Below are 11,574 nucleotides of genomic sequence, written 5' to 3'. Positions count from 1 at the left end.
TTCCGATATTCCGTGCATTTTAACTTTTTCGTCGAAATCAATTTAATCGACGACAAAATAAATAGAATATCCTGTTCAAGGAAATTACAGGATCTCGACACTTTCGACATCCGCGCCCGACATTTCCAAATGAAGGCAAAAAGCATCGAACGATCCTCCTCATCCGACCCACATTCCGAAATCACGTAAAAATTTGGTCGCTTTCTCGTCATTCTTATTTTCCTTCAAGAAAAATTCCCGTCATGAGGGTTAGAATGTATAAATAATAAATCGTGTATCGATCCGACGACCGAAACTTTTGGGACGGCCGACGGTGACCCTCATTTTCTTTTCATTCTTTTTCCTTTTTCGGCCGATATTCGCTGCCTTTGACTTCGGCATCAAAATCCAATTTAACTAACGACAAAAAAACCGAATATTTTATCCGAGCAAAATCACGAGATCTCGACACCCTCGACATCCTCGCTCGACGACGCGCGGCATTTCAAAACGAAGGCACAAAAAGCACCGGACGATCCTCCTCACACGTTTCCGGAAAAATTCGGGGCCGACCCACGTCCAGAAATCACGTAAAATTTTCTAGGGTCACTGCCGACCGTCGCAAAAGTTCCATCCTCCGGATTGATACATAATTTAATATTTAAATATTCTGACACTCGAGAATTTTTCCGAATACAAAAGAAAAATGCGAGGCGAGCGAAAATTCCAGCAATTTTTTTTTTTTTATCTCTTCTCGTGAAATTCGCACGCAGAAAATAGGAAGCTTCGTCTTCTACGCGTAGAGATTGATCGGTTAAAGTACACGGCGCGTTCACCGCGCGTATACGGCCCACCCTAAAAAAAGGGGCAAACGACAACGCATCAAAGGAAAGATCTAAAGGATTGCCTACGTTCCCGCGTCATAAGCAATGAATTAATTAATTCCCTTAATTAATATTAATTAGCTAAATATGGAACAAAATATATTTAAAAAATCCCCGAGATTCTCCCCCCCCCCCCCATGCGACGTCGTTTCATCCAGCCTCGCGAATAAATACGACCCTCGGCCACCGCCGTTCCGCTCCATCGCTCTCAGAAAAACGACAAGCGAAAAATCTCTCTGCAAAATCGTCGGTTCTTCTTCATTTTCTTCATCTTCTTCTTCATCTTCGTCTTCTCCGCCGTGGGCGGTGGCGGTGGTTGTTGTCTGATCTTTCGAGGGCTCTTCGCGGCGGCGGCGGACGACATGGAGTGCAGGCCCCTGGAGGTGACGGTGATCTCGGCCAAGGACCTCAAGGACGCCAACGTCTTCGGCAAGATGGACCCCTACGTCGTCGCCTCCCTCTCCGGCGACAAGCGGAACAAGGGGAAGCAGCGCACCCCCGTCCACAAGGACGGCGGCACGTCCCCCCGCTGGGGCCACGCCCTGACGGCCTTCACCGTCGACGTGACCGCGGCCCGCGCCGGCCGCCTCACCCTCAAGCTCAAGATCAAGGCCGAGCGGACCCTCGGCGGCGACAAGGACGTCGGCAGGGCCGTCGTGCCCGTCGGGGAGCTGCTCGAGCAGGGCGGCGACGGGAAGCCCAAGGCGATGAGCTACGCTGTGAGGCTGCCGTCCGGGAAGACCAGGGGCGTCCTGGAGTTCTCTTACAAGTTCGGCGAGCCGTTCACCGTGGCGGTGCCCCCCGCGCCAGCGGCGAAGAAGGCGGGCGAGCCGTTCATGGCGTACCCGGCCGCCGCGTACCCGCCGCCACCGATGCACGGGGCGGCGTCGTCGTACCCTCCGCCGCAGGGATATCCGCCGCAGGGGTACATGTATCCGCCGAACGCCGCGCCGGGATACAGTTACCCTCCGCCGCAGGGATACGCTTACCCTCCGCCGCAGGGATACGGGTACGCAGCCCCACCGCCGGCATACCAGCAGCCGCCGAAGAAACACGGCAGCGGCGCCGCGGGGTTGGGAATGGGGTTGGTGGGCGGGCTGCTCGGCGGGATGATCATCGGGGACGCGATATCGGACGTGTCGTCGTACGACGCCGGATACGACGCCGGGTTCGGTGACGGTTTGGATATGTAAACTGAGTTTTCTTTCTTGTTCTTTGCTGTCTTCCTTCCTCCCGCCTTTTCCCCTTTTGTTCTGAACTGATGATGTCTCGAGCTATATGAGATGTCCTCCTTTTTCTTCATGATGTGTAAATGAAATGGATCGGTTTCATGGGTGCTAAATTAGCGATCTTGACCTTTCGTTTTGGCTTATTTTCTTTCGGTTATTTGTTTCATAAGTATGGCATTGAATCGGATCGTCGAGATGATCGAGCATCACCGCTCCGCCGACCTCGATCGGGGGTCATCGATGACCTCAGAGAGGAGGAGGGTGGTGGTGGCGAGGGGCAGGCTCGGAGGGGCCGCCCGCGCGCCGCCGCCGGGGACAGGTGCTCCGGGTGATTTGGTAAAGTTGAGGATGGTCTTGTGCATTTCCCATGACCAAAACCAGAAGGCAGGTTTCTTTCCAAGAGCATAAGAACCAGACCAAATGCCACGCTCAATTACTCAAAACTTCAACTCTCTGTGAGATGCACCGGAAGTTCTTCGTTTCCCTCCGATTCGATAGTACTGTTCCGATGGAGAGTCGACGTGGGACATAAAACATGGTTCTAAGTTACAACATACGTTTGTATTATGCAAGATACTAAGGGACTGTTGCACAAGCAGATTGCAAAGACCGAAAGCCGCACCCGTTTGCAATCTGCGGATGATTCCGAAGCAAACCTCGATGATCAAACCATGAATGCGCCTTTGCTGTCCAATTACATTAGTTGAGCTTCTTCCCAACCCATGCAAAAGCTCAAAGATGTTCCCATTCTTAACAGGAGAATTACCATACGTTCCGTGCTGATCCAGCTCCTCCTTCGAGCGATCATGTTGCATCCAATGCCATGCTGTCTTCCGAGAGTTTAGGCTGTCTTATGAGAGTTTAGGCTGTGTTTGGTTGTATGAATAAAAGTCAGAAGGACAAGATAAAAGGGATTATAGCCCGAACAAAAAAAAGATTAGGGGTAGCACACAAGGAGAATTGGATTTTTCTCGCAACCACCGCCTCTCCTCGGCGCTCAGCTGCCTCTTCGCTATGCCCAGCTGCCTCTCTGGCGGCGACGACAATCTATTGTGGCCTTGAACTTGAGCCGAAACGCCACGATAAAATGCTGTGGCCTTGAACTTGAGCCGAAATGCCACAATAAAATGTAGCAAAGCAAAAAGGTGCAATGCAATGGGAGCGACGACCTAATGAACCAGCGCTGGAAAGGTCAAGTTGTGCTGAAGAGCTTGATCGGTGGGACTGATAAGGACTGATTAGGAGGTGGCTAAGGGGTCGGGATTGACCGCAAACGGAGGCGAGGTAGTTGATCGGATGGACTCAATTGACAAAACGTGAAAATATTTAAGACTAAGATTGTAATATAGGGCCCCATCTAAACCCGGCCCATGCCTCTTAAAAGCCCATGCCTATTAACCCGCCTTCTTTCCTCCATGAGCTCGTGCATTTGAAGCACGAAAGGAAAATAAGAAGCTGCAGCCGACGGAGAAAACGAGAAGAAGGGAAAGAGGAAAAGGAAAAATTGTTGTGTGTAGCTGATCCGGACACCTCAACAAGCCGAATCAATTGCGAATCGCAACGCTTGGTAAGTATTCAAGCCCATTCTTCGTCTACTCAGAGTGATTTCGAAAATTAGGGCACAAATTTGAAGTAATATTGATTTTAAACTACGAGGTTCAATTGAAGAGTTTTTGAGCTGCGGTTCTTACGGAAATCATAGCCTAGTGTGTTGCGGGGCGGTGGTGCTTGACGAAACTCGATTTTGAAGTATGGTTTGTTTGGAACGAAATTTCAAAGTTTCGCGTGCGAGTTACGCGTAGCGGATAATATCCATAACAGAGAAAGATGAACATTTGTTATAAACAAGCTTCTTAGTTAGTGCTAAGGAGTCGTTTAGTTGACGGTTGAGCATGGTTTAGTTGAGTCAGCTCGTTGGAGTAGTGTTTTACTTAGATTTTAACATCGCTTTTCAATTAATTGATAGGAATTCGAGTGCATCGGCTCGATTAACCGTCGTAGGTTGGTTTTCAGCTTTCCCAGGTGAGTGGTATTATTTCTTCCATGAATTTACAGACTCATGTCTTGAAAATAGTAGAGTTTTAATTTAGTATAAGTCATTAAGAGCATGTTTCTTGCATAAATTGGATCGAACTTTTGCTATCTTTTTAGTCAATTGAAAAGTTGTTGAGAATGTTTTATGAAGTGGCCTAAAATGACCAATTGTGAATGTTTTGGTTAAATGTTTAGTGAAAGGAATTTCCAAATATAGTTCGTATTGATTACAAAATGTTTTATGAAATGCCTTTTAATTGACAAATGGAATTGTGGAAGGTTAGTGATTCGGTTTATGAAATAACTTTCTGGTGTTGATTGTGCGTTGTTGGAAAAATGTTTTAGTTGTTATGGCTCATATCGCTATGACGAGAACCCATTGAGGGGGGAGTATGCATACTGTCAGGATGTCCTTCTGGGTCGAACCGCCGGCTACATAGGTGGTAGACTTAGCCAAAGGGGGTAAACTTGGTCACCTTTGTCACGGCGTTAAACGTGACCATAGTTCGATGATGAACATTAGATTAGTCTATGGAGTGGACCATCAACATGTGATTTGATGAGATTAGTCAATGGATTAGACCATTGATGGTTGTTTACTATTGTCGAATAAGTTTCGTTGAATAATCTTGTACATATAAAGTTTTGTGAGAAAGTTATCATACATTTTCGATATTTTACGTATATCGTATATTGAATTTAAGATGATGAGATTGATATCATTTTATAACGATGCATAGTAATTATTCGATCCGCTTGGAAGAAATATATTACTCACTAGGTCGTGGTAACTCATTCCTTTCATCTTACTTGCTTTTCAAGTTCTTCAGCGAGCCGCAAGTAGGATGAGAGCGTTAGTGTATCGGGAGGACTTTTTAATAACGAGATTTTCTAGGTATGAGTTATTCATAGCTGTGATGAGCTTCTGAGCTAGCCATTTGTTGGATATGTTTATATACCCTTTTGATGGTTTATAGAAACTCTGATATGTTATCTTGACTTTGACGCTGCATCCTTTAGGTTTAGGTGAAGAGAAGGACAGCTGTGTCATTACCCCTATTCCTTTAGGATTCGGGGTGTGACAAAGATGGCAAAATTGAAAGGTTTACAAGTGAATTAACAAAAGTGCAATAGATTTATGAATTTGTCACACAGGTGTATCGGTTTGTGTTTTTTTGTGTTATTAATTCAATTTAACAGAAATTAACGAAGAGTAAATTTATGACAAGTGTACCGGTTTAAAATTTATAATGGTCCAAAAATTAATTTTAAGTAAATTTATCACAACCATACTATTTGAAATTTTTCATGATATTAATCTTTAGGGTTAATACCACGAAAAACCCTAAACTGGTACACTTGTGACACATTTACCCCAAACTATTTTTTTGACCATAAAAAATCCCAAACTGGTACACCTGTAATAATTTTACCTTGAACTATTTTTTTGACCACAAAAAACCCCAAACTGGTACACCTGTGACAATTTTACCCTGAACTTACCACAAAAAATCCCAAACTGGTACATATGTGACAATTTTACCCTGAATTAAAATTTTAATATTATTTATTTATTTTTTTCGAATTTTTATTTATTTTTTATTCTTTTCTTTTCTTTTTTTTTTCATCTCCAAACCCTGGCCGGTCGCCGGTCCGGCGACAGGCTAGAAGCGGAAGCCGGCGAGGGCGGCCCTCGCCAAATCCGGCGAGGGCGGCGCTCGCCCGACGCCGGCGAGGGCGGCCCTCGCCGACTTCCGCCTCTGGCCGGTCGCCGGACCGGCGACCGGCCAGAGGTTGAAGGTGAAGGAAAAAAAAAGAAAAGAAAAGAAAAGAAAAAATTCAAAAAAATTCAAAAAAATAATATTAAAAATTTGTTCGGGGTAAAATTGTCACATGTGTACCAGTTTAGGGTTTTTTGTGGTATGTTTGGGGTAAAATTGTCACAGGTGTACCAGTTTGGGGTTTTTTATAGTCAAAAAAATAGTTTGGAGTAAATGTGTCACAAGTGTACCAGTTTAGAGTTTTTCGTGGTATTAACCCTAATCTTTATTCATGCACGATAAGGAAAAAAGTGGAATGTACACGCATCCCACCCCACGCTTTCTGATATTTGCCGCAATTATCAAAAAAATCATTATTATACCGATGACAAAATCGAATATTCAATTGATATGTCAAAGATGTAGGCACTTTACGACCCCCGTGGTTAATAATGCGGAAAATCGCAAAATAAATGCTTGATTTAATATTTAAAAAATTCTACAAACATCGAAACAATTTCCCCCCACCTCTCTACTCCGCTCGTCCTGGAAATATTTCGGACCAACCCCTATTGTGATACAACACGGAATTTCACGAGATTACTATCGACTAATCTATAAATTTTAAATCGTCGGATCACGACGTGATCTGATACATTTACCTACTTCAACACGTGATACATTTGCCGACTAATCTGCCAGATAGGTACAGCTGGTATCTCCGGCGGGAGTTCGGGTGTGCAGCCCTCCCACCCCCGGCATACCACAAGCCGGCGAAGAAGAGCGGCGGGGGGCCAGGTTGTTCGATGGGCTCCTGATATCGGATGGTATGGAAGCGGCATACGATGCCGGGGATGAATTTTGATAGGTGAACGAGTTTTCTTTCTGCCTTCTCCGTCATATTGATGTCTTTGAGCTACGAGATGCCTTTTTCCTTTTCTTTCCATCGTTTGTTTCATAAGCATGGCAATGAATCGGATCATAAAGTTCGTATCACTAATATGTAATGCACTCAATGAAAGATATGTAAGCGGAGAAACGGGATTTGGGGCCGGCAGTTTAGAGTTAATCGTAGTCGAGTTTGGATTGCTGAGGGGGCGGTGACGGGTCGCGAGGGAGAGCAGATCAGTGGAGAGTGCGCGGTGGTGGCGAGGAAGCGGGCTCGGAGGGCCACCCTCGCGCGCCGCCACCGAGGACGAGGGCTGCGGGGGATTTGGTGTGTTTTTTCAACGATGGAATGGATGGTTAGATTACACAAAGTTGCGGAGGGTCTTGTGCATTTCCCATAACGAAAACCAGAAAGCAGGTTCTTTCCAAAGAGCATAAGAACCGGACCAAATGCCATGCTCAATTACTCAAAACTTGAACTCCCTGTGAGATGCACCGGAAATTCTTCGGCTCCCTCCGATTCGATGGTACAGCTCCAGTGGCTCCCTCCGATTCGATGGTACAGCTCCGGTCGAGACTCTCGACCATGGCGAATCGGGATACCGACGCACGGGACATAAACATGGTTCTAAGTTACAACATACATTCATATCATGAAAGATACTTAGGACTGTTGCATAAGCAGACTCCAATGACCAGAAAGGTCGCACTCTTTTGCAATTCGCTGATGATTCCAAAGCAAACCTCGATGATCAAAACCATGAATCCGCCTTTGCTATCCGATTACATTAGTTGAGCTACTTCCCAACCCATGCAAAAGCCCAAAGATGTTCCCATTCTTAACAAGAGAATTACCATACATCCCATGCTAATCCAGCTCCTTTGAGCGATCATGTTGCATCAAACGCCATGGCGACGAATGCAGATCCAAGCCCGGAAGTCATTGCTCTATCCCCAGACACGCTCATGGCGACGAAGCCGCTCGTGTGCGAGATATGCAACAGGGGCTTCCGGAGGGACCAGAACCTGCAGCCCCACCGGCGAGGCCACAGCCTCTCGTGGAAGCTCGAGTCGGCCTGCGTGCACCACAATCCTAAACTTTAACAAGTGAGTTACACGACAAGATGGTTACACGGACTATATAAAAAATATATAACCCATTCATGTAAAATCGGACCGTAAGTTAGATTGTTAGAGATCATAGTCACACGAACTTAAATGTAACATAAATAAGATAGTTAATATCACGAAAAATCCCAGATCGGTAAACCTGTGACAATTTTACCCCGAACTAATTTTTTGACTACCAAAAATCCTAAACTAGTACACTTATGACAAATTTACCAAAAACTAATTTTTTGATTATGAAAAACTCCAAATCGGTAAACCTAGGACAATTTTAATCTGAAATAATTTTTTTACCACAAAAAACTCTGAACTAATTTTTTTACCATAAAAAACCCAAAACTGGTATACTTGTGATAAATTTACCCCGAATTAATTTTTTTATCACAAAAAACCTCAAATTGGTACACTTGTGACAAATTTACTCTCCGTTAAATTGGATTAATATGACAAAAAAACCACAAATTCGTAAACTTTTGACAAACAGAGGGTAAAACCCTAAACTGGTATACTTGTCAACTACCAAGTATCATTAAACTCAGCAATTTGACCATTCGTGGTATTAACCCTAAAAAAGATCCTCAATTTCGATGTCTTTTTTTACTTCTTGGGACATTCAAATAGTTGAATAAGGTCAGAGCTAAAAAAAAAATTAGACCAAATTGACAAATACCAAAAGAATAAGATGGTAATTTGGTCCTCAGTTATATCAAGGGTGAGGATAGATGTTAGCGGTACCTTAGTTTTTTTTATGTTTTTTTAAGGTATGCACGCTAATTTGACGTTTAATCCCCTCTCGAAGTGTCAAAGGTAAGTCCAATTCTACAGAGAAATAGTGATGGGACAAGTTACAGGTCCATGACCAAAAAAAAAAAAAGTTACAGGTCCGTTTCGAAAAGAAAAAAAAAAGTGACAGGTCCGTCTTTTTGGACTAGCTAAACTGGGCCTTTAAAGCCCAAATAATCTTCCAAATGATGGGACAAGTGACACGGGTAGGAAAATATTAAGTGGTTACTAAACGCCAAGTTAATTACCGACGTGACGTATAGTTTTTACTCGTGATCAATAATAGATTGACCACGTGCTTGCTGAGTTAGAGTGCGTTTGATAATCATTTTATTTTTAAAAATAATTTATATTTAGAAATATTTTTTTATTCTGTACCTAGGAATAATTTTTAAGCATTTGAAAGCGTTTAGTAACTACCCAAAATTTCTATTTTTGGAATAGATAAAGAATAGAAATACGTTTGGTAAGTGCACAAAATTTCTTTTTATTAATAATATTTTGAATTTTAGGTTAATGCCACCAAAAATCCCAAACTGTACGCGTGTGACAATTTTACCCCGAACTTTTTTTTATCACAAAAAACCCCCAAACTGGTACATCTGTGACAATTTTACCCCTTCGGCCACTTTTGGCCGGCCGGTGATGACGTGGACACCAACTGGCTGACGTGGCAATATTTTAATATTTTTTTCGAATTTTTTTTAATATTTTTGGCCGCTGCTCGGCCGACCTCGCCCACGACGGCGAGGCTTGTCCTCGCCCCTCAGCCTTTGGCTGGCGACCGGCGAAGAAGATAGCAAAAAAAAAAAAAAGAAAGAGAGAAAAAAAGTCAAAAATATTTAAATATTGTCACGTCAGCCGGTTGGCGTCAACGTCATCGCCGGCCGGCCAAAAGTGGCCGGAGGGGTAAAATTGTCACAGGTGGACTAGTTTGAGATTTTTTGTGGTCAGAAAAAAAGTTCGGGGTAAAATTATCACATACGTACCAGTTTGGGGTTTTTGGAGATATTAACCCTCAAATTTTTTAATATTTCTTTCTATTTTTTTCTTTTTTTTCCTTCTTCTTCCTCTTTCTTGGCCATGGCTAGATCGCCGGCGCCATCGACCGGCCAAAGGCCAAGGCCGGAGAGGGCTGGACCTTTGCCGCCGCTCTTGCTAGATCCAATGAGGGCGGCTCGTGACTTGGGCGAGTGGCGCCCTTACTGGATCTGGCAAGGGCTGGACCTTCGCCGCCGCCCTCATCAGATCCGGTGAGGGCAGCTAGCAGCTTGGGCGAGGGTCGACCTCTACGGTATGGGCGAGGGTCGCCCTCGCCAGATCCGACGAGGGTAGCCCTCGCCTAGGCCGTGAGCCACCCTCATTGGATCTGACGAGGGCAGCGGCGAGGGTCGCCCACGCCAAATCCAGCGAAGGTAGCCCTTGCCCAAGCAACGAGGGTCCAGCTCTAGCCCTTGTTGGCCCAGGTCTGTGGCCGGTCGCCGGCGACCAGTCACAGGCCAGAAAGAAGAAGAAAACCAAGAAGAAGAAACTTTGTGCAAATTTGTGCCCGAGAACTTATTTCCAGAATCAATAAAAGTAACTTTTTTTTGCTTCTTGATTCTATTCCAAAATTGATTTTTGGGAATAAATTTGCACAAATTTATTCCCGGGAACAAAAAATTTACCAAACGGATTTCTATTCCAAAACTGATTCTAGGAACAAAAGAATAGAATCGGTTACTATTTGGCCAGTTAGGGTGTGTTTGGTAACCATTCTGTGCCCGGGAACTAATCCTGCTCAGAAATGATTCTTTTTTATTCTGTGCCCGGGAACTGATTCTAAGCATTTGAAAGAGTTTGGTAACTGCCTAAAATTTCTATTTTTGGAATAGAAAAATAATAGAAATACGTTTAGTAATTACACAAATTTTTTATTAATAATATTTTGAAAATTTTAATATTTCTTTCTTTCTTTTTTATCATTTTTTTCTTCTTTGTTTTTTCTTCATCTTCCCCTTCCTTGGCCATGGCCGGTCATCGGCAACCGGCTACAAGCCAAGGCCGGCGAGGGCCACCCTCGGCGGCTTGGGTGAGGGTCGCCCTCGCCCAGGCCGCGAGCCGCCCTCGCCGGATCTGGTGAGGGTTCAGCCCTGGCCTGTGGCCGATCGCCGGTGGCCGGTGGTCGGCGACCGACCACAGGCCAGGCAGAAGGACACCAGAATCAAGAAGAACAGTGACGAAGAACAAGAAAGAAGAAGAAGAAAAAACAATAATTTTTTTTCCATTTCTAATTCTTGTTCTCAGAATTAAGAAGCTACTTTTTTTTTACTTCTGTTCCAAAACTGATTCTGGGAACAAATTTTTGTAAATTTGTGCCCGAGAACAAAAAGTTTACCAAATGAATTTTTATTCCAAAACTGATTCTGGAAACAAAAAAACAAAAATTATCACTGTTTGACAAGTTGCCAAACGGGCCCTTACCAAATGCAGCCTTAGAATATAAAAGTAAGACCGATTTTTTTTCTTCTTTCTTCTCCACCCACTTTTTCTTGGCCGTCCTCCATGGCCACCGTCAAAACTTCTCACAGGCAACTTCAACAAACGGTACTTGGAGCTCGAATAACTATCTCAATGTTACTAATAACAGAAAAAGAACACCCAAATTTCACCAAACCGAAAGCTACAGAGACAATATGGCAGTTTTCAAAGCAATAAAGAGCAACCCTCGTAAATACTAAAAGGATACTCATACAATGCCCAGCAAAGAACTGAAAAAATTCGCTGCTAAAGGTTCTACTGAAGCAATTAGCAACTGAAATCAACTAAAGAGACAAAAAAAAAAAAAACAAAAGGTTTTACTGAGAAGTCCTCACACTACTGCAATTTTTTTTTTATTCCTTTGTGTGT

The 11,574-nt window shown here is 44.0% G+C and overlaps 1 protein-coding gene across 1 annotated transcript; it reads left to right on the top strand.

Moving 5' to 3' along the window:
- The first annotated feature begins 1,123 nt into the window (after window positions 1-1,123).
- On the top strand, window positions 1,124-2,216 carry LOC115691882 (protein SRC2-like). The gene has a single exon (XM_030618618.2). It carries the CDS (start codon window positions 1,226-1,228, stop codon window positions 2,054-2,056), a length of 831 nt encoding a protein of 276 aa, XP_030474478.1. The 5' UTR covers window positions 1,124-1,225; the 3' UTR covers window positions 2,057-2,216.
- The last annotated feature ends 9,358 nt before the right edge of the window (window positions 2,217-11,574 follow it).

Source organism: Syzygium oleosum, unplaced genomic scaffold (genome assembly GCF_021117445.2).
Source record: "Syzygium oleosum isolate NSW1041296 unplaced genomic scaffold, Sole_v2.1 Sole_v2.03, whole genome shotgun sequence".
NCBI lineage: Eukaryota > Viridiplantae > Streptophyta > Magnoliopsida > Myrtales > Myrtaceae > Syzygium > Syzygium oleosum.
Note: the sequence above shows the minus strand (reverse complement) of the source record. Positions and strands in the feature narration are given on the sequence as shown.

What these genes read in the sequence shown, in the direction of transcription:
- LOC115691882 (XM_030618618.2), top strand. Translation starts at nt 1,226, where the DNA reads ATGGAGTGCAGGCCCCTGGAGGTGACGGTGATCTCGGCCAAGGACCTC.